The following is a 26,589-nucleotide window of genomic DNA, read 5'->3' on the forward strand; positions in this document are numbered from 1 at the left end:
CCGCAGGGCCTGCTGGGCGCCGGGACGCCTGCGGCGGATCCTTGGAGCGCGGCGGGGACATGTGGCGGCCGGTGAGGACCCCCGCGCCTCAGATCCCGCTCCAGACCCCGACCCGCACGCCCCGAAGCCCCCCCCGGGCCCGACCCCCGCCCGCGCGCCGCGCAGCCCCCCACGCGCTCCCCGAGCCCCGCCCCGCCGCGCCCGGCCCCGCGCCCGGCCCCGCGCCCGGCCCCGCGCCCCGGACTCGGACCTGCGGCTCTGGCGGCCGCAGCCCAGACCCCCGCGTCGACCAGGCCCCGCCGGGCCCAGCGCCTCCCGTCCGCGAGAACCTGCCGGGCCCTGTGGGCGCGCCGCGCGGCCCCCGCCGTCCCCGTCCTCCCCCGTCCTCCCCCCCGCCGTCCCCGTCCCCCCCCGTCCTCCCCCCCGCCGTCCTCCCCCCCCGCCGTCTCCGTCCTCCCCCCGCCGTCCCCGTCCCCCCCCGTCCTCCCCCCCCGCCGTCCTCCCCCCCGCCGTCTCCGTCCTCCCCCCCGCCGTCCTCCCCCCCGCCGTCCCCGTCCTCCCCCCGCCGTCCCCCCCCGTCCTCCCCCCGCCGTCCCCCCCCGCCGTCCCCGTCCCCCCCCGTCCTCCCCCCCCGCCGTCCCCCCCCCGCCGTCCCCGTCCTCCTCCTCCATCTCCGGGCTCCTCCCACACACCCCCCATCTCCGGGTCTCCCCCCCCCCGTCTCCGGGTCTCCCCCCCTCCCGTCTCCGGGTCTCCCCCCGTCTCCGGGTCTCCCCCCCCCCGTCTCCGGGTCTCCCCCCCCCCGTCTCCGGGTCTCCCCCCCCCGTCTCCGGGTCTCCCCCCCCCGTCTCCGGGTCTCCCCCCGTCTCCGGGTCTCCCCCCGTCTCCGGGTCTCCCCCCCCCCGTCTCCGGGTCTCCCCCCCCCCAGTCTCCGGGTCTCCCCCCCCCGTCTCCGGGTCCCCCCCCGTCTCCGGGTCTCCCCCCCCCCCCGTCTCCGGGTCTCCCCCCGTCTCCGGGTCTCCCCCCCTCCCGTCTCCGGGTCTCCCCCCGTCTCCGGGTCTCCCCCCCCCGTCTCCGGGTCCCCCCCCCGTCTCCGGGTCTCCCCCCGTCTCCGGGTCTCCCCCCCCCGTCTCCGGGTCTCCCCCCGTCTCCGGGTCTCCCCCCCCCCCCCCCCCCCGTCTCCGGGACGCCCCGCTGGCCCTCCCCCAGCCAGCCCGGCCCCGCGGTCTGCACACTGACCGCCGCGGCATCCGGTTGGCGGTGGCGGCGTCCGGGCGCCCGGAGCGCTTTGCGGGGAGCCGGGCAGAGCCCTGGGGGCGGGCGCCCGCACCCCGAGCGGCCCCGGCTGGATCCGGGGTCTCTGTCAGGAGCACTTGCTCCGGGGGAAAGGGCTGGTGGTGGGTCAAGGTCCTGGGCAGACAGGTGGAGGCGAGCTGCTGCCTGGCGGCGCCCGTGTGGCCGGGGCCCTGGCGCGGGGCCCTGAGATGGTGCCGCCCTGACTGGCCGGCGAGCAGGGCGCTGTCAGCACGCCTTGTCCCCTCGGCATTTTGTCTGGGGCCAGACTGCCATCCCTCACTTGGCTCTGGCCTGTGGTGGGTTTGGCAGAGACCCTGGCTTTGACCAGGTTTCGGTTCATCCCATGTGTGCCCACCGTTGTCAGGAGTACTTTCTGAGTACCTGTGTGTGAACTCCAGCCCTGTGCTGGACCCAAGAAGGGCAAAGGTGATTTCCAGGTGGCTCCTGACTACAGTCTAGCCAGGAGTCACCCACCGCTGTCCGCTCATTGTCCTCGCAGTCTGAGATGAGGACCATGGGAGAGAACAAGAGCCGGCACCTGTGGGGGTGAACGGTGGGGCCAGAGTGAATTGAGGGGATAGAGAGCATCGCACACAGCACAGCACCTGAGATTCTGTTGGAAGAGTCTGGGTCCTCTACGCTGGTGGGGAGTGACAGGCATCCTGCTGCTGAGTCCTCAGAAACCAGGGGCGTGGATGGGCCCAGCAGAGAAGCACTGCCCTCCCCGGACACTGGGGATGGGCTAGGGCTGTGTGCCTCAGCCTAGGCTCCCAAGCAGCGCTCTGCCAGAAGCAGTCACCGGGGGCTGGGGAACGCCCAGAAGCTCAGCTGTTTCTCTTTTTTTTTTTTTTTTTTTGTCTGTCGTGGGGCTTGAACTCTGGGCCTGGGCGCTGTCCCTCAGCTCTTCAGCTCAAGGCGAGCGCTCTACCACTTGAGCTACAGCGCCACTTCCGGTTTTCTGGTGGTTTATTGGAGATAGGAGTCTCACAGTCTCTCCTGCCCGGGCTGGCTTTGAACCGCAATCCTCAGATCTCAGTCTCCTGAGTAGCTAGGATTACAGGCGTGAGCCACCAGCGCCCGGCTAGCTCAGCTGTTTCTCTTTTGAGAGAGGGTTTTGCTTCCTAGTCCAGGCTAGCCTTGAACTGAGCATACTCCCGCCAGCCTCCAAGTGCTGGGAGGGTACCCCACTCCTGCTGAGAATGCATCCGAAACCAAGTCCAGCTGGGCACCAGGGGCTCATTCAGATGGCTGTGATCTCGGATGTGAAGCCAGCCTGGACAGGAAAATCCCTGAGGCTCTTATCTCCAATGAATCACCAAAAAGCTGGAAGTGGAGGACACTATTGTAGAGCAGAAAAAGTTAAGGGGCAGCTGGCGCCAGTGGCTCACGCCTGTAATCCCTAGCTACTCAGGAGGCTGAGATCTGAGGATTGTGGTTCAAAGCCAGCCTGGGCAGGAAAGCCCATGAGAGTCTTATCTCCAATAAACCACTAGAAAACCGGAAGTGGTACTGTGGCTCAAGTGGTATAGTGCTAGCCTTGAGCTGAAGAGCTCAGGGACCATGCCCAGACCCAGAGTTCAAGCCCCACTAGAAAACCGGAAGTGGCACCGTGGCTCAAGCAGTACAGTGCTAGCCTTGAGCTGAAGAGCACAGGGACAGGGCCCAGGCCCAGAGTTCAAGCCCCAGGACCGACAAAAAAAAAAGAAAAAAGCTAAGGGACAAGACCATGAGTTCAAACTCCAGGACCAGAGTGCACCTATTTCCAGCCGTCTTCTTGCCCTTTTCACTTTATATTTTGAGACATGGAGATACTTAGAGAAGTGTCTAAGGGCACCACTGGCTGCCAAAGCCGCCAGGTGGTATGTTGGAGAAGGTCCCACTCCGGTTGGCTGTTGTTTTTCAGGGTCATGAAGATGTCTGTAGTACCTTGAACGCAGTGGGTGGGGCTCCCTTGCTCGTGACACGTCTTGCTGAGGGGTTAGAATGGTTGTAGAACTTTAAGACCACTCGAGCGGGCAGCAGGGGTACACTGGAATGCAGCCCTGTGCATGCACTGGTTTCACAGTTTGCCCTGGGTCTACTTGGCTCTCCCCCTCCCCCCAAGCTGGAGACATCCCTACCTCCTTGGGCCCTTCCAGCCTGTGCCTGCTACCCGGAATCCCCTCACTTTCTCCCCGCTGATGAACCCCACAAAACATCTAGCCTAGCTCCAGCTTGCCTGTGTGAGCGTCTCTTTTAGAGTAAACTTCCCATCATCCTCAGCACAGTGCAGCTTTCCAGCCTCATGGGCCTCTCTCATTTTCCTAGTCTCAGCCTCAGGACAGCGCATCCCGGTGGAGTCCCAGCCACTACCCAGTTCAGAGCTCCTCCCCTCCCCTCCCCTGCTGTCCTGCCCAGCCCTGCCGCTCAGCCTGCTCTTCTCGGAAGGCAGCGCTCTTTGGGGCAAGTGCCACAGGCAGTGTGGCACTGAGAACAGGACCAGGAGTTCTGGGCTGAGGCTCCCTGAGCTCGCAGCTGAAACCAGCTTCCCCGTATACCGTACCAGCGCACACCCTGAGCAGCTCCACAGCTGGGGCCACAGTAGTCTCAGCCTCGGTTTCTTCTGTGCACGTGCTGGCACTGGAGGTCGTCGGGGTCAGGAGGGCGCAGAGGTGATGGCACCCAGGAGTCCTCGTCTGCCTGGGACTGCTCTCTCTTCCCTCTCGTGTTCTGGAAGCCAGCCTGCAGCGTGTGGCTGAACACTGGGTTCAGCCAGCCTCTGTCCTTGGACGTAGGTCCTGGACCTAGACCTTCGCGTTGTTTTGTGTCCTTGCCAGTGACTCTGCAGAGCTAGGTCCCTTGTCCAGAAAGAGAGGAAGAATCAATCGGCTGCCTGTTTGATGCCATGTTCACATCTGTACCACAGGGCAAAATGGGATGCAAAGGTTTTTTCCTCAGTACTTAAAATAATTCAAACTTTTTTTTTTTCCTAGTCCCGGGGCTTGAACTGTCCCTGAACTTTTGCTCAAGGCTAGCACGTTACCATTTGAGCCACAGCTCCACTTCAGGCTTTTCTTGTAGTTTCTTAAGAGTCTCATGAGCAGGATGCTGGAGGGTCGAGCCTGTCATCCTAGCTACTCAGGTGGCTGAGGTCTGAGGATCACGGTTCAAAGCCAGCCTGGGCAGGAAAGTCCATGAGACTCTTATCTCCAATAAACCACCAGAAAACCAGAAGTGGCACTGTGGCTCAAGTGGTAGAGCGCTCGCCTTGAGCTGAAGAGCTGAGGGACAGCACCAAGCCCAGAGTTCAAGTCCCACGACCAAAAAAAAAAAAAAAGTCTCATGGATGTCACTACCTGGTCTGGCTTTGAACCGTGATCCTCAGCTCTCAGCCTCCGGAGTAGCTAGGATGACAGGCGTGAGCCGTCGGCGGTGCCCAGTTCACAGGTCAGATAAGAGGAGCCTTCTGCAGTGTCAGGACTACTTGGAAGGCTAAGGTGGGACAATGATTGGAGTTTGGGACCAGCCTGAACAAGAGTGAGACACCCTTGTCTCAAAAGGCCATGGAAACCAGCATGGAGAGCAAGGCTGCCCTGGAGGGGCCCCAAGGGTGGGCCACTTCTGAGATCTTAGTAGATTATAATCCTTGTACTTTTTTCTTCTTTTTCTTTTGTGCAGGTCCTGAGACTTGAACTCAGGGCCTAGGTGCCATCCCTAAGCTCTTTTGCTCAAAGTTAGCTCTCTACCACTTGAGCAACTTCTGGGTTTTTGCTTTTTTTTTTTTTTTTTGGGGGGGGGTCCGGTCGTGGGGCCTGAACTCTGGGCCTGGGCGCTGTCCCTCAGCTCTTCAGCTCAAGGCTAGCACTCTACCACTTGAGCCACAGTGCCACTTCCGGCTTTTTTCTTTTTGCTTATGTGGTGCTGAGGAATCAAACCCAGGGCCTTTAGCATGCAAGGCAAGCGCTCTACCTCTGAGCCACCTTCCTAGCCCCTGGGTTTTTGCTCTTTAATTGGAGAGTAGTCTCATGGATTTAACTGCCTGGGCTGGCTTTGAATCACGATCCCTCCTGAGTAGCAGGGATTACAGGTGTGATTACAGGCTTGAGCCAGCTTTGTACTCTTTGATTTCAGAACAATGACCTACACAGGACAGCTCTCCTGTCTGGGCCTCCCCCTTACAGGCCGTCTCTCCGAGGAGAGCTGATGCTTCCTTTGACAGTAGGGCTGCTCACTTGTGGCCACTTGGGAAATTGTAAATGAACAGTCATGGTGTTGACGTAAGAGAGATAACCTGTCTTGACAGGGAAGCCAGGTGGTAATTTAGCTTTCTTCTGCCGACAGTGAGAGGACGCCCAGAGAGGTTATGTTGCACAGGAGGTCCACACGCCCCTCCTGCCTAGGTGCACTGCCCCTGACGGCGGCGCGCCGTCTCTTCGCTGCTTTGCCCTGACGCACGGGCAGTGCTGATGACAGGCTCGGGTCGGGGTTCAGGGCAGCACAGGTTCCCGAGCTTGGCTCCAGGCCTGCAGAGGGGCTGCCTGGCACCGAGGCCTGAGTCTGCGCTCCTGCCCCTGCTGAGCTGGAGCCATCCGCTCTGTTCAAGGTGCGACTGTGCCGCTTCCACTCGGCTCTGCTGCAGAGCAGGCAGAAGCCCTGGCCATGCCCCGCCGCGTTCTTCAGGAGAAGCCTCAGGGGCCCCCCTGCAAGGTAAGCAAGCCCCCCCCCCCCCCCCGCTGTGGAGGCGGGAGGATGGGCACTGCTAGGGCCAAGCTGAGCTTCGGGAGGAGCTACAGCTTTTTGTTCTCCTGCCTGGAAACATCTCCAGCTGGGCAAAGGGCCTTCCAGAACCCAGGGAAGGCCTCGGCAGTCAGCAGGTGGCTGCCTGAGCTGAGCCCTCTCCTGCGCCTCCAGGACAGGATGCATCCTGAACATGAGGCGTACTCAGGGCAGACACTGGCAAGGCAGGAGCTGTTCAGAAACAGCCTGCACTGTGCCAAATAAATCGGGCGACTTGTGGGGCACAGAGGGGTGGGGTTGCTGTGGGTTGGCCATGCCAGGGGGAGCGGCTCCCGAGACGCCGGTGATCTGTCTGAGCTCGTTGGCAGTGCGCTGTTCTCTTCCTTGTTCTCAACTCTAATTCGGTCTGTGCCAACCTCAGTGTATCCCTTGGCCATACCAAGGACTTAAGCTCTAGTCCAGCCATCCTGGTGGCCACAGCGGCGGGGCTTCTGAGCGTGCCTAGCGGGGAGTTCTCCCCTGGACAGCCCAGGAAGACCCGCCCCTTAACCTGCCTGGCGTCTGTGCTGCCGCAGGGGCTGCTGGCTGTGTGCCCAGTGCAGACCCCCAGCTCCCCCGTGTCTCCTCAGGGCCTTGAGACCCGCCCCGCTCTGGCGGAGGGTGCTCCCTGCTACCGTAGTGGGGGTGCCTCTGCTCTTTGGCGTCTACTACTTCACAGCAGAGGCGCGGGAGAAGAGGAGGCTGCGGCTGGCCGTCGACGGCATCGGGCGCTTTGGCAGGTAGTCTGAGCTGGCAGCGCCTGGGGTGGGCAGGCGGCGCGGCTTCTCCTTCGGCTGACCTGGGAGGGCCGCAGGGCTCCCCCGGGACGGTAGCCACCATCTAGGGGTCCTGTGTTGTGCAGGGCAGGCGTGCTGCGCCCTGGGGCCCTCAGAAGGGGCCCACCCTCACTGCTCCTTCCCACATCCGTGTTGGTCACAGGGTGTGGGGAGAGTCCGGGCCCTGGGTGGGGGGTGATACCCTCTGCACCCCCCATCGTGGAAGCCGCTGTCTTGGACAGGGTGGGCTCAGCCGCACAGCGGCCCCTTTCTGATGTGCCGAAGGCCTGTGGGACTCCTCTCCCAATGCAGAGCCCGAGCACTCCCACAGTCGCCAAGCGCGCGGCGTTCCGGGCATCAGCTCTTGGCAGCTGAGAGAACGCCGCTGGCGTGCGGCCCTCTGGTTCCCGCTCCGCTGGGCTCTGAGCACGGCCTCCCTGGCCCGGGCCACCTTCTCAGGGAAAGCTCAGGACGGCCAGGCCCTCGACTCTTCATCAGAGCCTCACCCAGGCGAACTCGAGCGGTAGTGCGTGCATGCAGGTGGCTGGGTGCCAGGGAGCTCCAGCCCCCAAGTCCTTAACCCTGCCCGCCTCCTGGGCTGGTTTGGTTGGAGCTAATGGATGTCCCCATTGACAGGTTTGGGGCAGTGAACACTGCACACTTCTGTGCAAGTTCTCTGATCTTTACAGCCCCAGAGAGTAGGCAAGGGCACTAGAGTCTTCTGTTTGCTTCTGTGACCATCTCTGCCCTACATGGAGGGGCCACGCCGACCCCTGGCCACTGCCCACCTCAGCCGCTCCTGACCCAGCAGGACGATGGGCCTCCTAACAGTGACCTAGGGGCCAGGCCAGGCTGCAGGATTTGTGTTTCTACATCTGCTCCCTGCCCCCAAGTCCAAACAGATAAGGCTGGGAACAGAGCCACCAGAACAGAGGGGAGCAGATGAGAGGAGCCGAGGGAAGATGGGAGTTGGGAGCAGGCCAGTGAAGTGCACCATCCCGCGGGCGGGCGCAGGTTGCATGGGAGAGCCAGTCAGAGGCTTGGAGCTGCTTGGCGCTCAGACGGACCGAGGGCAGAGCACTAAAAATGGAGTTTCACAAAGGTGCCTTGACAGGCTGTGAATTTGGCATTCTTCCCGCTTAGCCACCAGAGCAGCTGAAATTAAACTGTGCACCACCTTGCCTGGCTTCCCTTTCTGTTTTGAAATATTTTTCAAGAATAACACAGAGGGGGCTGGGAAGGTGGCTCAGTGGTAGAGCAACTTGCCTTGCATGCTCAAGTCCCTGGGTTCGATTCCTCAGCACCACATAAAAAAAAAAAAAAGAAAAAAGCTGGAAGTGGCGCTGTGGCTCAAGTGGTAGAGCGCTAGCCTTGAGCTGAAGAGATGAGGCACAGTGCCCAGGCCCAGAGTTCAGGCCCCACGACCGGACCAAAAACAAAAAACAAAACAAAAAAGAATAACACAGAGCTTTTTTTTTTTTTTTGGGTCCGGTCATGGGGCCTGAACTCTGGGCCTGGGCACTGTGCCTCAGCTCTTCAGCTCAAGGCTAGCACTCTAGCACTTGAGCCACAGAGCCACTTCCGGCTTTTTTCTTTTTGCTTATGTGGTGCTGAGAATCGAACCCAGGGCCTCAGGCATGCGAGGCAAGCGCTCTACCACTGAGCCACCTTCCCAGCCCCCTTGGCTTTTTTTTCTTAAAGCTAGCACTCACTTGAGCAATGCTTCTACTTCTGGCTTTTTTGCTGCTTAATTGGAGATAAGGGTCTCATGGACTTTTCAGTCTAGGCTGATTTCAGCCTCCTGAGTAGCCATACCAGCATCTGACAGGTCCAGGTTGTTTTGTTGTTGCTGTTGGTCATGGGGCTTCAACTCAGTCTGGGCACTGTCCTGAGCTGTTTTTGTTGTTGTTGGTTGTGTGGCTTGAACTCTGGGCCTGGGCGCTGTCCCTCAGCTCTTCAGCTGAAGGCTAGGTTCTACCACTTGAGCCACAGCGCCACTTCCAGTTTTCTGAATGGTTTATGGAGATAAGAGTCTCATGGACTTTCCTGCCCTGGCTTTGAACCTCGATCCTCAGATCTCAGCCTCCTGAGTAGCTAGGATTACAGGCGTGAACCACCAGCAGGCACCCAGCTATCCTGAGCTTTTATGCTCAAGGCTAATGCTCTGCCATTTTGAGCTACAGTGCCATTTCGGTAGCTAATTGGAGATAGAGTCTCATGGACGTTACTGCCCGGGCTGCCTTCAAACCACAATCCTCAGATCTCAGCTAGGGTTACCAAGGTGAGCCACTGGTGCCCAGACAGGTTTTTTGTTTTTGCCAGTCCTGGGCTTCAACTCAGGGCCTGGGCGCTGTCCCTGAGCTTCTTTTGCTCAAGGCTAGCGGTCTACCACTTGAGCCACAGTGCCACTTCGGTCTTTTTCTGTGTACGTGGTACTGAGGAATTGGACCCTGGGCTTCATGCATGCTAGGTGAGCGCTCTACCCCTACATTATGCTGCATTCCCAGCTTGACTTTTAATTTTTTTTAATTCTTATTTAAATTTTTGCCAGTCGTGGGGCTTGAACTCGGCCTGGGCGCTGTCCCTGAGCTCTTCAGCTCAAGGTGAGCGCTCTACCACTTGAGCCACAGCGCCACTTCTTTTTCTGTGTATATGGTACTGAGGAATGGGACCCCGGGCTTCATGCATGCTAGGCAAGCACTGTACCCCTGAGCCACATTCCCAGCCCCCAGAGTTCTTAATATGCAGGTATACTTGTCCTATCCCTTGCCAGCTGAGGCTTAGAACCTCCTGGCTTTTCTGGGACCCCTCTGCTGAGGCCTTCCCGTTCTGTGCCCAGCAGCCTGTGGCATGGGAGGAAATCTTGTCTTCCCAGGGCTGACAGCCCAGGAAGAGGTACAGGGAAGGTTCCAGCTCCCAGCTACCCACCTGGGGCTCCAAGCAGCAAGAGTAGCAGGCACTTCTCGGGACCTGGGAAGCCCTCCTCCCCTCCCTCGGTGACCCGGCGGGGGCCTCCTGTCCACCTCTGTGTCCTTTGTGGTGTCCACAGGGAGCCATTGCGCAGGGCTGAGGCACACCATCTGTAAGGACAGTGTAAACAGAGGCCACACGGTACTCTAGAGGCAGGCACCTGGAATCCTAGCTACTCAGGGTGCTGGGACTAGGGGACTGCAGTTTGAAGCTAGCCTGGGCAGAAAAGTCTGAGACTCAATCTCCAGTTAACTAGCAAAAAGAAGGCGTGCCTAAGTGTTGTAGTGGTAGCTGTGCCGAGGAAGTCCAGCCAGAGTTCAAGTCCTAGGACTACACATGGACTGCACATGCACACACTCACACACTCACACACACACACACACACACACTCTCTCTCTCTCTCTCTCTCTCTCTCTCTCTCCCTCTCTCTCTCTCCAGGTCAAGGATCCCAGTGGTTAGACCTCAGCTTCATCTCATCTTGAACCCATTGGTTAGCTAGACCTTGAGAAGACTTCAGACAAAGAAACCTGTAGAACTGGCATGATGGGGCTAACATGTCTCTGCCCCACAGGTCCCTGAGGATTGGCCTGAACATCTCCCTGGACTACTGGTGGTGCACAAACGTCACCCTGCGAGGGGTGGAAGAGGTTTGTCCCCGTGTCCTGGGCGTGCAGGGCAGGCTGGAGCAGTGGGTGCTGTAGGGCCTGGGGAGCCCTCTGTCCCAACCTCCCCTCCTGCCTGTGGTCAGAACAGCCCGGGGTACGTGGAGGTGATGTCTGCGTGTCACCAGCGGGCAGCAGATGCCCTGGTGGAAGGAGCCATCAGCAATGGGGGCCTCTACGTGAAGCTGGGCCAAGGGCTGTGCTCCTTCAACCACCTGCTGCCACCCGAGTACATCCAGACCCTGCGGGTCCTGGAGGACAAGGCTCTCACCAGGAACCTTGGGGAGGTAAGCTCCACGGCAGCCTGGGAGGGCCGAAGGCTGCCCTGGGCCCCAGTGCCACTTTAAGTACATGCTTTCTGCCAGGTGGATCAGCTGTTTCTTGAAGACTTCCAGGCCCTGCCCAGTGAGCTCTTTCAGGAGTTTGACTACCAGCCCATAGCTGCTGCCAGCCTGGCCCAGGTGCACCGCGCCAAGCTGCACAATGGAACTCCAGTGGCTGTGAAGGTACCCGGGCTGCCCTAGGCTGGGAGGTTCCAGGCGTCTGTGGCCAACTGAGTCTTAGGATGCCTTTGCCTGCCGCAGGTGCAGTATGCTGATCTGCGGGACCGCTTTGACGGGGATGTACACACACTGGAGCTCCTGCTGCAGCTCGTGGGGCTCATGCACCCCAGCTTCGGCTTCGGCTGGGTCTTGCAGGTAGTGCTGGGGAACTTTAGCTTGCAGGTAGCCAGTGGTGAGTTACCAGACGTGGAGCTGGCCCCTGACCATACATGTTCCCAGGACCTAAAGGGCACCCTGGCCCAGGAGCTGGACTTTGAGAATGAGGGCCGAAACGCTGAGCGCTGTGCGCAGGAGCTGAAGCACTTCCGCTATGTGGTAGTCCCTCGTGTGTACTGGGAAAAATCCAGCAAGGTGGGCCAGGCTGGCCCCTTTTTGGTGGGAGGCAGCTGCATGGGCCTTCTGGGCTCAGCCTCTTCCTCTCTCCCAGCGTGTGCTGACGGCTGACTTCTGTGAAGGTTGCAAGATCAATGATTTGGAGGCCATCAAAAGCAAGGGGCTGGCAGTGCAGGATGTGAGTGCAGGCAGGGGTGGGAAGGACAGGGGCGGGGCTCCCCCATGTCCATTACATATCCCATGCTCTCTCCAGGTAGCAGAGAAGCTGATCCAGGCTTTTGCAGAGCAGATATTCTATACTGGTTTCATCCACTCTGACCCTCACCCTGGCAATGGTAGGGATGTCTCCAGGGTTGGGTCTTGGTGAGGGGGAATGAACGCCGACATGACTGACATGCGCTATTCCTAGTTCTGGTACGGAAAGGTCCGGATGGCAAGGCAGAGCTGGTGTTGCTGGACCATGGACTCTACCAGTTCCTGGATCAGAAGTAAGGCAGGACAAAGCACTAGCGAGCTGTATTCTGGGTCCCGTTCCCCCCCCCGCCCCCGGGGGCTCACAGCTGGACTCTCGCAGGGACCGGTCAGCCCTGTGCCAGCTGTGGAGAGCCATCATCTTGAGGGACGACACTGCAATGAAGACGCACTCGGCTGCGCTCGGGGTCCAAGGTGAGGGCAGACGCTGTGCCGAGGGGCAGGCACAGCCAGCCGCAGCACGCTGACCGGGCACCCTCGTCTTCCGCAGACTACCTTCTGTTCTCCGAGGTGCTCATGCAGCGGCCAGTGCGTCTGGGCCAGCTGTGGGGCTCCCACCTGCTGAGCCGAGAGGAGTCCACCTACATGCGGGACATGGCCCGGGACCATTTTGAGAACATCATGGTGGTGCTCAAGGAGCTGCCCAGGCCCATGCTGCTCGTGCTGCGAAACATCAACACCGTGCGCTCCATTGTCACCGTGTTAGGCAACCCCGTCGACCGCTACTTCCTCATGGCCAAGAGGTTGGTGGACTAAGGGGGCTCCCCGGGGACCCCCCAGGCCATGGGGCTGACGCGTGTGTCTGATGCAGTGCCATTCGGGGCTGGAGCCGCCTGGTGGTTGCAGCATACCAGGGCATCTACAGCAGCAGCCTCCTGCGCCATGTCAAGGTCTTCTGGGAGCTACTCAAGTTTGAAGTGGCCCTGAGGTAAGTTCAAGTAGGTGCCACAGGTGGACCAGATGCCGGTGCCTGCTCCCTGTCAGCCTGTGACCCCTCCACCTGCCTCCCCAGGCTGGAGACTTTGGCTATGCGGCTGACCACCCTCATGGTTCGGCTTTTGGTCTACCTGGGCATCGTGCCCCAGAACAAGGAGCTCTACCAGTATCTGGAAACCTAGGCTTCAGGGCCAGCAAGACTTCTAGTGTCAACAGATGGAGCTAGCCAGGCCAGTGGTATGGACACCTTACACCCCAGGGGCCTGGGGTGCGGGAGTACGCTGTGGGGCTCTGACAACGCAATGACCACACACTTGCCTGAAAACAAATTGTTCTTGGTGTGTTTTGTACAAAAGGGGGGCGGGGAGGGAGGCAGTGCACACAGGCCAGGGTGGTATCCGAGGGCCTAGAAATGGGCGGTGACCCGGTCCGTCTCCAGCAAGTCGTCCAGAATCTGTGGAGCAAGGGAAGGTTAGGGCAGGAGGACAGGGGCAGGCAAAGGGACAGGCCGGGGCAGGCAGCGGGCAGCAAGCGCTCACGATGTCAGGGGTGGTGCCGATCTTCTTGGCCAGCTCGCTGCGCTCCATGGTGCTGAGGTACAGGTAGCGGTTGAGCAGCTCCCCGTCAAGCACGTTGCGCACGGCATTCTGCAGGACGCGCCTGTCCACGTGCAGCATCCTGGCCAGGCGGGCGAATGGGGGAGTCACGGCATGTCCAGGGCGGGCGGGGCTGGGGAGGGGGCAGTGCTCACCGGAATGCTCGGGGGTTAAGGCCGGCGTGGTGGGGCAGCATGGTGGTCAGAGCGTTCTGCAACATCAGCAGCCGCCGGTAGGTCTTCTCCTGCATGGGCAGCAGAAGCCCAATGCCACCGTCCAGGGTTGCTGGGGAGGAGGATGTGTGAGCTAGGCCCACCCCCCCAACCCCCCCCACCCCCACGGCCACACTCACCAAACCAAGTGATGTGTTTGTTCTCCCACACAACCGACTTCCTGCTGGACCCCTCGGCAGCCCCTCGGCACGGGGTCCTCCAGAATGTGTTCACGTGGGCACCCACATGGAAGTCTGCCCGGCGCAGCAGGCGCATGCCCCCGAAACTCTCCTTGGCTAGGCCAGAAGACTCATGTCACTGCTGCCCAGCACCTGGCATGAGCCCTGACGAGGGTGGGGCGGGGGCCACTCACCTTCAGGCAGGTACATGTACACCATGAGGTTGCGGTCTCGGTCAGAAACTGCGGAGCGAAGGGCTGGAGTCAGCCCAGCTACACCCTGCCTCCACCCCAAGGTACCACCCTTTTTTTTTTTTTTTAACCCTGCCTATACTGGGACTTGAACTCAGGTCCTGACGTTCTGGCTTGGCTCTTTTGCTCAAGGCTGACACTACACTACTTGACCAATTCCAGCTTTTTCCTGGTTAATTGGAGCTTAGAGTCTCTTGGACTGTGTGCCTAGGCTGGCCTGGATGTTCTGGTGTTGCTAGGATACTAGGTATGAGCCACCAGCACCTGGAGAGCCATCACTCGCTCACCAAGGAATCCCAGCTGGGCATTGTCCACCATGAAGTCCACGCTGTACACCTCCAGGGGCTTGGCGTCCTGGGGAGGGGTGGGATGCTATTAGGACAGGCCTTGGGCTGCTGCCCTCCCACCACCGGCCAGCCTCCCGCTAGTACTCGGGACACCAGGCTCAGCGTCTTGCTTTCTTCCTGGTAGCGCAGCAGTGAGATGCTCTTCATGACGTCCGCTGCCAGGATGAAGTTCTTAACGCTGATCATCTGGTGGATGTACAGCTGAGTGTCGATGAAGGCCATGCCTGTCAGCTCGCTGGCCCGCAGGCTCCACAGGAAGATCTGGGGTGCAGTGGCGGAGGGGTACAGCATCAGTAGAGAACACTGCAGACAGGGTAGAGGCCCGGACGCGGGGAGGGGGGCGGGCAGACAGCACACCTTCTGCCCGATGGCCGACACCAAGTGGCCGTTGCAGTGGCACAGAGCGGTCACTGGCCCCTTCTGCTCCTTCTCATATAGCACCTTGAACTTGTTCTTGGTCAGGGGCTGGCCAGGCTCAGGCACCACCTCAATCACATCCATGATCAAGATCTGTCAGGGTGGGGAGGGGTGAGCGGGGACAGCAGATGGGCGGGCCGGCCCCCCTCCCCACAGGGCCTTACCCGCCCACGGCACGTGACCTCCTCGCCCTGCATGAGGCAGGTCCCAGCTGCCACATAGCCCTTGAGGCCAGACACGGTCTCCTCGCTGCGCAGGGACACGGTCTTCATGCAGGTGACGTGCTCCCACTCTTCCAGCTCGATCCTGCGCGGGGAAGGCCGCGTGAGCAAACCTCCCTCTGCGGCGGCAGGGGGGCCGCCACCGCAGGCCCGCCTCACCTGGCGTTGGGGATGGCCTCCCAGCTGACCGGGGAGATGAGCTGGATGGAGAAGGCCTCCTGCTGGGGGTGGATGTACCTGTCATCTGCAGGGACCAGCAAGCAGGTCACAGCTGCGCCCAAATGCAGCGGAGCCTGCTCCTCCCTCCCCCAGGGCTGCGGGCTCACCTCTCTCAATGGCCTCAAACTCCTTCTCCTCACCCGTCATGCGAGGGATGCGCGTGCAGGGAGTGTTAGTGCTGGTCGCCACTGCGTACACCTGGGGAGGGGGGAGGTGCTGCCAGCCTCTGCCAGGCCTCAGACACCTGGGACGCGGGAGTGGGGGTACACACCTTGGACTCCACGTGGTAAGCCACGTAGTGGGCCGTGCAGCGCAGCGGGATCTTCCGGACGGGCCATGGGGCGTCATAGGACAAGTAGGCAGGCAGAACACTGATCCTCAGCTCACCCTGGGGTGGGGTGCAAGGGTGGCAATCAGTGTGGCCTGGGATGGCCACTGGCAGGGTGGGTGGATCCAGACCACCGGCCACTGCTGGGGCTGCCACATCTGGTAGAGATTCTGCAGGGCCCACACCTTTGGTGGCCAGATTCCCTGCCAATGGCCGGTGAGCCGTGGTCCATTTTCCGGCTCATCCTGGATCAGGGGGACCTCAGAGCCTGGCTGTGCTGGGACCCTACAAGAGGGGACTGGGCTGCCATCCAGACACTGACCAGGTCACAGCAACCCCAGTGACCCAACTGGTCACTGCTGCCACTTGGACAGCACAGGGGAAACAGGCTCCAGGAAGGGCTGTCTCTCCCCTGCCACACAGCAACGACACCAGCTTAGCCTGGCTCTGGGAAAAGGGCTGAGGCGAGGCTAGGACAAAGGCTTCGGAGGGGAACCCCAACAGCAGCAGCAGGTAACCTCACTAGCTAGTCCTCTTCAACACAGAGCCCCATCCCTGGCGGCACGAGCCTCTACACACTCAATTCTCATGAGCCTGAACTCTGGGCCTGAGCGCCGTCCCTCAGCTCTTCAGCTCAAGGCGAGCGCTCTACCACTTGAGCCACAGCGCCACTTCCGGTTTTCTGGTGGTTTATTAAAGATAAAGAGTTTCACAGAGTTTCCTGCCCGGGCTGGCTTTGAACCGCAATCCTCAGATCTCAGCCTCCTGAGATTACAGGCGTGAGTCACTGGCGCCCAGCCACACACTCAATTCTTGCACCCTGCGTGCACTCACCACCCAGCCCACATGTGCCCGGGTGCCACGGTCTCCCTTCCGGCACCTCAGCACCTGGAAAGAAGCAGGCCTTCCTACCTGTCTGTTGAAGTACAGGAAGCCATGGGGGCAGTTGACGTTGTGGAATGGGGCAAAGGAGTCAATGGGGCCATCAATGCCCATGGGGTGCAGTCGCAGGGCACCCCGGCCGGTCACCAGGAGCCAGTGGGGTGAGGGGCCACAGATGAACACCTGGAGGCAGGCGCCATGAGCACTCACAGTTAGGGGACAGGCCACCCTCACCTCTACCCCGGGTCCCTGCCTACCCCTGAATAGCCATAAATATCCTCAAAATAGCGGAAACGGGCCACGCGGCCCCGGACTCCAGGCCCCTCCTCGGCGCCACCACCTTCCGCCTTCTTCTTGGACGGCTTTGGTTTCTTCTCACGGAAGTTAATGTTGTGGGGAACCTGGCAGAGGCTGCAGTGAACATCTGGCCCTCCAGACCCCGCTTGCCTTCCCCTCCCCACCCCCCAGCAGGTTCCAGCCACCGGCACCTTCTTGAAGCGGACTTTGAGGTTGCCCTGGCCGAGCTGGGAGTCATGGGGGAAGGCCTCGTAGATGAGCAGCTCCTGGTCCACATGGACCTGGGGGGAGGAGGCCCGCGCAGGGAAGGTGAGGGCGTGCGGTGGTGCAGCCCGCAGGCCGGCAGCGCAGCGGGACAGACTCACTCACCAGCAGGTAGGGCCGGCTCTGGCGGCTCCCTAGCGCCACCAGCAGCACCTCCTTGACCAGGGGCAGCTCCCCCTGCCGAGTGGTCTCCTCCTTACGGGCCTCGCCCTGGGTGGGAGGCTGTCCGAAGGAGCTGTCCACTAGCACCCGCTGCCCCACAGGGAAGTTCTTCACCAGAAACACCAGCCTCCAGTCAGGGAGCTGGTAGATCTGTGGAGGGACAATGGTTAGCGGTGCGGGGAAGAAGCCACGGCTGGGCAGCAGGGGCCGTGGTGTCAAGCACACCCACCTCCATGGTGCCGTTCTCTCGCACCAGCAGACACCAGTGTGTGGGCTCTGCTCGAAAGGGCGCGGGGTCACGGTCGGCCGGGGGCTGGCTGCTCCTCCGCGCCTCTTCCTTGCAGGGGCTAAAAAGGGAGCTGGAGTCCCCGTACAGCATCTCCTCCTCGTCATCCACCGTGGGGCTGGAGACCAACAGACATCTCACAGCGTGCCACCGACACCCAGACCCCCAGCACCCCGGCCGCCACGCACCTCGTCTCCGAGCCCAAGCCGTCGACCTCAGAGCCACTGCGGCCTCCCAGCTCATCGCGGGTTCCACCCAGGCGGCTCTCGGTGGTGAGCATGCCACTGACATCCCGGTACAGGCAGAGCGCGATGACTTTGGACTGCTGCAGGGCGGGGGCTCCAGATGTAGGTGGCAGCAGGGAGGTGGGGGAGGGGTGGGGGTCAGGGGCTGTGGGCGGGCAGGTGGGGGAGGGCTCAGGGGCTGTGGGCAGATGGGAGTTGGAGGCCTACATGGTGCAGAGGGGGCTTGTGTAGCGCCAGGCGGTGGTGGCGGCCGCCGTAGGAGTCGCTCTTGAGTAGGAACATGGTGACATGGCCCTCGGCGCTCATGATGACCACGTAGGGGTCAGCCGCTGCACACTGCACAATAGGGGCGCCCAGGTCCACGGGGATGAAGTGTAGCTGGTTCACTGTGGGCACGGGGCGGTCAGCATGGGGTAGCTCAGCCTACACCTCCCCAAACCCACTGGCCCAGACCCAGCTGCCTACCTCCTTCCAGCAAACGGATGCCCAGAGGAGACACTTGCACAATGTACCGATTGTCCCCGATGTTTCCAGCAAAGACCGTGGGGCCCTGTGTGGCAAAGCCACTGGTGTCCAGCTCCATGATCTCCTGGCCTGTCTGCAGGATCTGCGGAGACAAGTGTGAGCAGCCCTCCCCTCAGCAACCCCAACCCTGGCCCCGGCCAGAGCCGCCCGGCCCGGCCCTTTACCATGGTTGAGTCTTCCCGGCTTAGAATGAGGAAGCCGTGCCTTCGCCCGCCATCCTCTGCTTCAGGCGCCCTGGGGCCCTGCTCTGCACCCTCTGCCTTGGGCGTCTCCTCCTGGGAAGAGACAAGGGCAGGAAGGAGCCGTGGCGGCTGGCAAACGTGGCTGTGGCCCTCCAGACCCGGCCGGTCCTCACACGTCTGGCCTACCTCCTCCTTACGCACAGGGGCTATGACGGTCCACATGTCATAACAACCCGGAAGTTCAAAGGTCGTTACTACTTGGGGCCGGATGCTCTTCTGGAATAAAGATGCAGTCAGGGGTCAGCCCAGCCAGGTGCTAAGAAGAAGCCCCTCCCCTTCCTCTACACACCTGCAGCACAGACAGGGCCCCGTTCTTCCCATAGCCGGAACAGACCACAATCTCCAAGTCTGGCTCAGGACTGTTCTGAAACTGTACAGGGAGAGGCAAGGACGGTTTCCCAGGCACAACTCACGCCCAGCCCGCCCCTCCTCATAGCCTGCATGCCCCTCCCCTCCCCCTTCACATCCAGTCCTCTCCTCCCCCTCCCCCTTCACACCCAGCCGCCCTCCTTCCCTCCCCACACCCAGCCCGCCCCCCCTCCCCACTCACATCCAGCCTGCCCCCCCCCACACCCCAGCCCCTCCCCTCCCAGCACCTCTTCTGATAGGAAAGCAGGCTCTCCCACGGCAGCGTTGGCACAAGGTCCGATGTTGAGCATGCTGTCACACACCTAGGGTACAGCAGCGGTCAGGAGGCTGCGTGGTCAGGCCAGGGGAGGCCGCTGCTGTCCCCGCTCACCTCAAATGAGTAGGTTGCCAGCTGTGTACCGGACTGGGCCTCACTGCCATACACCTCAATCTCGTCCACCTCATCCTGTGGGACAGACTTGCTTCCTGCAACACAGAGAGCTGAGCCCTAAGCCAGCCCCGCCCCCAGCCTCTCACCGGCTTGGCCCACTCCGGCCCTCACCTGACCAGCCCACGGCAGCGTCCACCCGCTTCTTCTTGGAGGGAGGCTCTTCCTGTGAGGCGAGAGCGGAGTGAGCGGCCTGCAAGGTGACCTCCCGCCAGGAGCGGCAGCCGCCTGTGGCACCCACCTTGTCGGCAGCTTCCCGGACAGCACTGGCTGGGGGCTCCTGCAGCTTCTCTGTGTACTTGAGGAGGAGGGAGTTCCCCAGGCGAGAGCCAAGGAAGAGGTACCCGGGCTCCATGGTGACCATCTGCAGGGGAGGAGGAGAGGGGTGAGGGCAGTGCCCAGCCAGGCCCGGGCCGTCCCTGCGTCTCTACTCACACTGCTGGTGAGGACGCTAGCGGCCGCCTTGTCGAAGTGGAACGCCCGGACGCTTCGCATGCCATCCGTGATGAGGGTCAGCACGTAGCTGTGGGGAGGCGTGAATGGGGCCCTGAACGGAGCGGGGCGGGCGGGGCGGGCGGGGCTCTGCGGGCAGGGGGGGACAGGCTGCGTGCTCACATCTCTCCACCCTTGAGGGAGATGACCATCTTGTCATAGGAGATGAAGGCCGCCTGGGCGCAGTCCAGGGTGATCCGCACGCCCTCCTGCGTACCTGTGGGCAGGTGATCAGATGACCGGAGGCCCCGCCGGGGGCACAACCCACTGTCCCTGGGTGCGCCCACTCACGCAGCGGGAAGGCCGTGGTGCCTGTGGTGAGGCTGTTGAGAGACACGCCGTACGGGGGGACGCTCTGGTTCAGATACAGCAGGGAGTTGACCGCGAAGATCACCACCCCACCTGCGGGACGATGCGGGCTGGTAGGCGGTTCAGTCACCCGCCCCTCCACTACGCACCGCTACGCGGCGACCTGGACGCTCACCTATGGGTTTGGGCACAGCCAGGGCCTGGGTGCAGTCAAAAGGCAGGCTGGTGAGAGACCAGATGACGGGGTGGACCTTCTGGGTGATGTTCAGTGAGATGGCCACGATGGAGCATGTGTCCTGTCTCACAGCCACACGCCTGGCGCGGCAGGCGGGGTCAGCCCCGGCCCGGTCCCGCCCACCCTGCCCAGCCCCCACACCCCAGGGCAGAGAACCCCGAGTTCCAGGGCCCCCGCCTCACCCAGGCCACGTCTGGTTAGGCTCAAACAGGATGAGCAAGGTGGGCTCATAGTAGCCGTGCAGGAACTGCAGGTCAACAATGTTGAGCAGCTTCTCATCCAGAGCCCTCACGTCAATGATGTAGCTGGGCAGGAAGCTGGACCTCTGCCTGAGGGCCCAGCGTGTCACAGGAGGGAAGGGGGGCAGGGGGAAGGGAATGCAGGCTGCCCCCTGGCGGCCCAGGCCCGCTACTCACCCCTCTCCCATGAGCCCCTCGTGCTCCTCAGCCAGGCTCTCCCTGCGGAAGGGCAGCACCACCAGCCGCGTACCGTAGATGAGCATGGCTGCACAGCGCCCGTCGGGGTCTACCCGGACGCGAGGCGTGTGCACGTTCTGCACAAACCCGTCCTGGGGACGGAGGGGAGGTCAGCAGGGATACGACGGACCCGAGGAGGAACCTCCTGGAAGCTCTGGGACGGCCTACCCGAAGCTCAGGCTCCTCAAAGTAGTGCAGGGACAGGGTCTTGAGGTCGTGTGTGCCGGGGTCATACTCCACGACTGACAGCTAGGGAAGGGAGGTCAGATGGCGGTCCCCGCTCCGTAGCCCCCCCAGGCCACTCTGCCCACTTCCCACCCTTACCTTGGCATCCTTGAAGCTGAGGAGCAGAGCGTCACGCTTGGCACCCGCCAGCTGCACACTGGCCATGGACATGACATTGCCGAAGAAGGAGAAGGAGGCCACCAGCTCCAGCTTTTCCCGGTGAGTCTTCCCCTCTAGCAAGGCACCAGCCGATCAGGCCTGGGCCCTGAACGCTGGCTGCGTTTTGCCCTGCCCCCCGCCCCCGAGCACTCACCCGTGCTCCCGTCACTCTTGGTCAAAACCTGGAGGGAAGACAGAGAGGACAGTAAGGGGCCAATCCTGGGGGCCCTCAGGGTGGAGGGCACCAGGAGGCCTGCTCAATCCTCCTGTGTGCCAGCGCGCAAGCCAGGTGCTCCCTAAAGCAACTGCGGGCCCCTCTGCGTGCCGGCAGCTCACAGCCACCTGCACGTGCCGGCAGCTCACACCTACCTGCGCGTGCCGGCAGCTCACACCTACCTGCGCCTGGCCACCAGGCTGCTCTGCAGCAACCTGCCCAGCTGCACACCTACACACTTACACCAGAGCGCAAGGCCTCCTTTTTGTTTTTCTTTAGAAAAAGTCTCATTGTGGGGTCTGGGCTGGCCTGTAACTCAGGACGCTCCTGTCTCAGCCTTCCAAGGCTGGGATTACAGTGATGCTCCCATCATGCACCTCTTCAAGGACCCTTCCCAATAATTTTGCCTGAGGAGCTCTATCACCTCAGCTTTGGTTGCAGCCTATTTTGTGCAGCCTGTGCTGGGCCTGTGTGAAGGGCTGGGAAGGTGGCTCAGAGGTAGAGTATTTGCCTAGCATGCATGAAGCCCTGGGTTTGATTCCTCAGTACTGCATACACAGAAATAGCCAGAAGTGGCGCTGTAGCTCAAGTGGTAGAGCACTATCTTTGAGCAAAAAAAAAAAAACACAGCTCAGGGACAGTGCCCAGGTCCTGAGTTCAAGCCCCAGGACTGGAAAGAAAAAGGAGCTGGGTGGGTGCCACCAGCCAGGGGCCACCGGCAGGAACACACCTGTGCCCCTGGCTACTCAGCTCACCTCTGCTCACAGACCCCACCCTTTTTTTGGTCTGTTTATTTTTTTCATTGTGATTAAGTGATTACATAAATTTCACAAGTTTCACGGTATTGTGGGACAGTGATACTTAAAGTCACAAACACATTCTAGCCTTCATGGGGCAAATTGTCTCTATCATGATCTATAACATTTATGAGTTCTATGAGCTCTGACAATAGTTATTTCTTCCACATCAGTGATATGTGCATTCCTTTCCTTTTGCTTAGTGTCAGCTGTTCCCTCTTTCCCACTCATTTCCTCACTGCCACTGAGTTGCTTAGTTCGTTTTTCATCAGTGACCAGTGCAGCTGATGGGTCCTTCTGTTGTATGTTTACCTGTTTCCTTCTGGTTCTGTGTCCTCCTCCTAGTCTCCCTCAGATGTGCACATATATGCCATATTATGTGGTCTCAGCATGGGGTCATTGAGTAGTGATACGGCCAGATGAGTGGGAGGTCCTTTGTTTCTCCAGTCTTGTTTACTTTGACAGACCCCTTTTTACCCTCAACCTGACAACTTCCCACCTCCTCCAGGGCTGCAGTGGTCCAAGGCACCATTGCCACTTGCCTAATGAAAGACTGCACCACTCCTGACTGGCCTTCTTGCATTCCTAAGACTGCTCTCCAGCAGTCTCTCAAAACATAATGCAGACCAGGTCACTTGGCTCAGACAGTGCATGCTGGAGCCCCAGCCCACCCTACTATCTCTGTGACCTGCTGTCTCACCTCCCCTCACTCCCTCATTCTAGAAGGCTCCCTCCACCTGGAACCTCTTTGCTTGACCCCACAAGCTTCACGAGCACCTCCTCTCAGATCAACTCCCACCGTCCCAAGGAGATGCAATTCCCCCACTGTCATGCTCTGCTCTCTCCCACTTTTGTCCTACTGGCAGGGCCTGGCCTCTCACTCACAGTGCATGCTTCATGGGGCAGGCATCTCTAACTGTGGTGTGAATCAATTATCAATCCAAATAAATGAATGCATACAACAGGCACCTAAGAATGCCTAAAGCAAAAGAGAGAGAGAGAGAGAGGGGGGGGGGGGGAAGAAAAGAAAAAAGAAAAGTTGCTGGGTGCCAGTGGCTCACACCTGTAATCCTAGCTACTCAGGAGGCTGAGATCTGAGGATGGCAGTACAAACCAAGCCCAGGCAGGAAAGTCCGTGAGACTCTTAGCTCCAATAAACCACTAGAAAACCGGAAGTGACCCTGTGGCTCCAATGGATAAAGCACTAGCCTTGAGCTGAAGAGCTCAGGCCCAGAGTTCAAGCCCCACAACCTACCAAAGGGGGAAAGAAAAAAAAAAGGAAAAAAGAAAAGCTAATTCTAGTGAGTTTCTCTTTTTCTTTGCCAGTGCTAGGCCTGAACTCAGGGCCTGGGCGCTGTCCCTGAGCTGCTTCTGCTCAAAGCTCGCACTCTACCATTTGAGCCCAGTCACCTCCAGCCTTTTCTGGTTATGTGGTGCTAAGATTCAAACCCAAGGCTTCATGCATGCACTCTACCACTAAGCCACATTCCCAGCCCACGTTTTTCTGTTTGTTTTTTTTTCCTGGTACTGAGTTTGAACCCAGGGCTCTGCACAAGTGCTCTATTACTAAGCTACAAACTCAAAACCTTCATGTTATAAAAACCTAGGCCAAGAGCTAGTGGCTCACACTGGTAACCCTACCTTATTAGGAGGCTGAGATTTGAGGACCAAGGTTCAAAGGCAACCTGGGCAGAAAATCTGTGAGATTATCTTCAACTAACCAGCAAAAAGCTGGAAGTAAGCCGGTAGCTCATGTCTCTAATTCTAGCTACTCAGGAGGCTAAGATCTGAGGATCGAGGTTCAAAGCCAGCCTGGGCAAGAAAGTCCGTGAGACTCTTATCTCCAATAAACCACTAGAAAACCGGAAGTGGCGCTGTGGCTCCAAGCAGTAGAGCGCTTGCCTTGAGCTGAAGAGTGCCGGGACAGCGCCCAAGCCGAGAGTTCAAGCCCCACAACCGATTAAGAAAAAATAAAAAGCTGGAAGTAGAGCCGTGCTCAAGTGTTAAGAGCGCCAACTTTGAGCAGAAAAACTCAAGTGAGAGCTTGGGGACCTGAGTCCAAGCCCTTTCTCACCCTACCCCAAGTACTGGTCCTTTCCCATTCTACCCCCAAAAGAAACTTAGGCCAGGCAGTGTTGTATATCAGTACTATCAGCACTGGAGAGGCTGAGTCGGGAGAACTGAGAGTTCCAGGCTAGCCCAGGCTACACGTGAGACCCTGTCTCTAAATAAACAAAGCTTTTTTGACCTCCTTCCCACTGTGCCATAATAAGCCTATGTTTGTTTGTTGTTGTTTTTTTGTCAACTCTGGGACTTGAATGTAGGGTCTCAGGCTTGCTTGGTTTGCTTACTTGGCTGGGATTCTGCCACTTGAACCATGCTCAACTGGCTTTTTTTTAATCTTCTGATGCCAGTACTGGGGCTTGAACTCAGAGGCCAGGTGTTGCCCCTGAGCAAATTTTTTGCTTAGGGTTAGTGCTCTACCACTTGAGCCACAGTGCCACTTCTGGCTTTTATTGTGTGTGTGTGTTTAATTGGAGATCAGAGTCTCTTTTTTTTTTTTTTGGTCCAGTCATGGGGCCTGAACTCTGGGTCTGGGCACTGTCCCTCAGCTCTTCAGCTCAAGGCTAGCGCTCTACCACTTGAGCCACAGCGCCACTTCTGGCTTTTTTCTTTTTGCTTATGTGGTGCTGAGGAATCGAACCCAGGGCCTCATGCATACAAGGCAAGCGCTCTACCACTGAGCCACCTTCCCAGCCCTGGAGATCAGAGTCTCACAGACTTTCCTGTATGGGCTGGCTGAACAGCAATCCTCAGATCTCAGCTTTCTAAGCAGCTAGGATTATAGGCGTGAACCAACTCCCAATCTCCCTTTCCATTTTCACTCAAGGCTGGCATTCTATTAATTACGCCACATTTCCACTTGTGGCTCTTGACTCCTTAATTGGAGATAAGAGTCTCATCCACTTTTCTGCTCAGGCTAACTTTGAACCATGTTCCTCAAATCTATCTCAAGAGTGCTAGGATTATAGGCATGAGCCACCAACACCTGGCCAGCCTGGCTCTCTGCTAGTTAAGATGGAGATAAGAGTCTCTTAGACAGTTCTCCCTGAGCACAGTGGTCTCAGACCTCAGCCTCATGAGTAGCTTAGGATTACAGGCATGAGCCATCAGCACCTGGTTAAGCCAAGTCTTTTTAGTGTTATATACAGTTACAAAACACTTCCTAAAATATTTCATCCTTTTGTATTCTGCAAAGTAGTACACATATTTCACACACAGCAAATGTGTGCTATGGCGCCTGGGCACTGTCCCTGAGCTTCATTTGCTCAAGGCTAGAACTTTACCACCTGAGCCACAGCACCACTTCCAGCTTTTTCTGTGTATGAGGTACTGAGGAATCGAAGCCACGGCTTCATGCATGTGAGGCAAGCACTGTACCACTGAGCCACCTTCCCAGCCCCGTGCAGAGTTGTTCAAATGGTATAAGGCCGGCCTCTATGAAACGTTAAGTTTACTGACTTCAAATATCAATACTGCCAAGGGAAAAAACAAAACTTTCCACGGCTTTTCCCAGCTTTGGGAAGAACTATTCTGATCTGGACACACCCTCTACTTCCCAACTTCTCCTCCACTCATGACCGTGTTGTATATAACCTACAGACATTCAAGGGCTCTGGCCCAGGCCGAAGTAGTTGTTTCATCTGCCAAGAAAAGAACGTCATCTTCTCCCTTTCCTTCCACTCCTCATCCCGCTAAGTTTGCCATGTCCTTGGAGAACAGCTCAGCAGCTGCTCTTGGTGCAAGGCCTCCTGAACTCACTCATGTCCTTCTAACCACCAAAGCACCCCCGGAGTTCCATCCACGGAGGGGTTCGTCACATTTTACAGCTCCGCCTGCCAGTAGTCTGTCCCGAAGCTAAAGCTCACCTTGACCTTGTGCCTTTAGCTAGGACGGTTCTTCCCTCGGCTAACGCGCTCTGCTGTGATCTGGAACCACCTGGCCTCCCTACTCCCTCTCACGCGTTCCCCGCGTGGCGCTGTGGCGGGCTGGGGTGTGGAGTAAGCGCAATTGCTGGGGAGGGGTCCCCTCCCCCAGGCGCGCAGGCCTGGCGCCCCGCCGTGCGCCGACCGCCCGGGCCCGCGGCGCCGCAGCCACCGCGGCAGGCGTGGGCGCGGAGGCGGCCCGCGCGGCGGCCCGGCGCGGCCTACCTCGGCGTCCCGGTTCAGGCGGTACACGTAGAGCTGCGAGGTGCCGGCCACCACCAGGTTGCGCTCGCTGTTGTTGAAGAAGTTGCAGTACATGGCAAACTCCAGCCCGGTGGGCGGGTGCGCCTGCTTGTACACCGCGTACATCGCGCCGCCACGGCCACCGCACGCGCGTGCGGCCCACACGGGGACTGGGACGCGGCGGACGCGGCCCGGCCGGGCACCGCAGCCGGCTCGCGGAGTTCCGGCCGCCGCCGCCTCCTGCGCCTGCGCAAATCGCCTGATGAGGCCGACTCCGGGGACCGGAACTGCAGCGGACTCGGCCCGGCCAGACACCAAAGCCGAGTCGCGTAGTTCCGGCCGCCTGCGCCTGCGCCAATCGTCTGCTGAGGCCGACCCCGGGGACCGGAACCGCAGCGGACTCGGCCCGGCCGGGCACCGAAGCCGAAGACGATGGGCGCC

At 59.8% G+C, this 26,589-nt stretch overlaps 2 protein-coding genes across 2 annotated transcripts; one reads left to right on the forward strand and one right to left on the reverse strand.

Annotated features, from left to right (window-relative positions):
* LOC138806094 (uncharacterized aarF domain-containing protein kinase 5-like) lies at nucleotides 1-12,872 on the forward strand. The gene is made up of 15 exons (XM_069991639.1): nucleotides 1-71; nucleotides 5,879-5,982; nucleotides 6,642-6,791; nucleotides 10,369-10,444; nucleotides 10,546-10,746; nucleotides 10,825-10,965; nucleotides 11,044-11,157; nucleotides 11,242-11,373; nucleotides 11,450-11,533; nucleotides 11,609-11,690; nucleotides 11,765-11,843; nucleotides 11,930-12,021; nucleotides 12,098-12,350; nucleotides 12,419-12,535; nucleotides 12,620-12,872. Exons 1-15 carry the CDS (start codon nucleotides 60-62, stop codon nucleotides 12,723-12,725), a joined length of 1,743 nt encoding a protein of 580 aa, XP_069847740.1. The 5' UTR covers nucleotides 1-59; the 3' UTR covers nucleotides 12,726-12,872.
* On the reverse strand, nucleotides 12,858-26,343 carry LOC138806093 (cleavage and polyadenylation specificity factor subunit 1). The gene is made up of 37 exons (XM_069991638.1): nucleotides 26,131-26,343; nucleotides 21,063-21,090; nucleotides 20,849-20,982; nucleotides 20,693-20,773; nucleotides 20,465-20,616; nucleotides 20,231-20,377; nucleotides 19,989-20,128; nucleotides 19,796-19,906; nucleotides 19,628-19,721; nucleotides 19,448-19,535; nucleotides 19,254-19,376; nucleotides 19,127-19,178; nucleotides 18,956-19,050; nucleotides 18,813-18,887; nucleotides 18,506-18,586; nucleotides 18,343-18,432; nucleotides 18,139-18,249; nucleotides 17,915-18,056; nucleotides 17,657-17,835; nucleotides 17,393-17,529; nucleotides 17,148-17,322; nucleotides 16,862-17,068; nucleotides 16,684-16,773; nucleotides 16,453-16,596; nucleotides 16,226-16,378; nucleotides 15,257-15,373; nucleotides 15,093-15,183; nucleotides 14,926-15,010; nucleotides 14,710-14,851; nucleotides 14,486-14,638; nucleotides 14,213-14,389; nucleotides 14,069-14,135; nucleotides 13,725-13,772; nucleotides 13,492-13,647; nucleotides 13,295-13,424; nucleotides 13,083-13,221; nucleotides 12,858-12,997 (listed from the first exon to the last, which is right to left on the reverse strand). The coding sequence occupies exons 1-37, from the start codon at nucleotides 26,272-26,274 to the stop codon at nucleotides 12,950-12,952; spliced, it is 4,326 nt and encodes a 1,441-aa protein (XP_069847739.1). The 5' UTR covers nucleotides 26,275-26,343; the 3' UTR covers nucleotides 12,858-12,949.
* Between the last annotated feature and the right edge of the window lie 246 nt (nucleotides 26,344-26,589).

Source organism: Dipodomys merriami, unplaced genomic scaffold (assembly GCF_024711535.1).
Source record: "Dipodomys merriami isolate MVZ:Mamm:240054 unplaced genomic scaffold, mDipMer1.0.p SCAF_4, whole genome shotgun sequence".
NCBI classification, from domain to species: domain Eukaryota; kingdom Metazoa; phylum Chordata; class Mammalia; order Rodentia; family Heteromyidae; genus Dipodomys; species Dipodomys merriami.

Excerpts from the sequence above, each read along its gene's own strand:
- LOC138806094 (XM_069991639.1), top strand. Across the intron at positions 10,445-10,545 it reads CCCTGCGAGGGGTGGAAGAG|AACAGCCCGGGGTACGTGGA; the intron begins GTTTGTCCCCGT and ends GCCTGTGGTCAG. Across the intron at positions 12,022-12,097 it reads GGCTGCGCTCGGGGTCCAAG|ACTACCTTCTGTTCTCCGAG; the intron begins GTGAGGGCAGAC and ends CGTCTTCCGCAG.
- LOC138806093 (XM_069991638.1), bottom strand. The coding sequence starts at position 26,274 with ATGTACGCGGTGTACAAGCAGGCGCACCCGCCCACCGGGCTGGAGTTT. Across the intron at positions 20,378-20,464 it reads GAGGGGCTCATGGGAGAGGG|GCAGAGGTCCAGCTTCCTGC; the intron begins GTGAGTAGCGGG and ends CTGGGCCCTCAG. Across the intron at positions 14,390-14,485 it reads TGTCGGCCATCGGGCAGAAG|ATCTTCCTGTGGAGCCTGCG; the intron begins GTGTGCTGTCTG and ends ACTGCACCCCAG.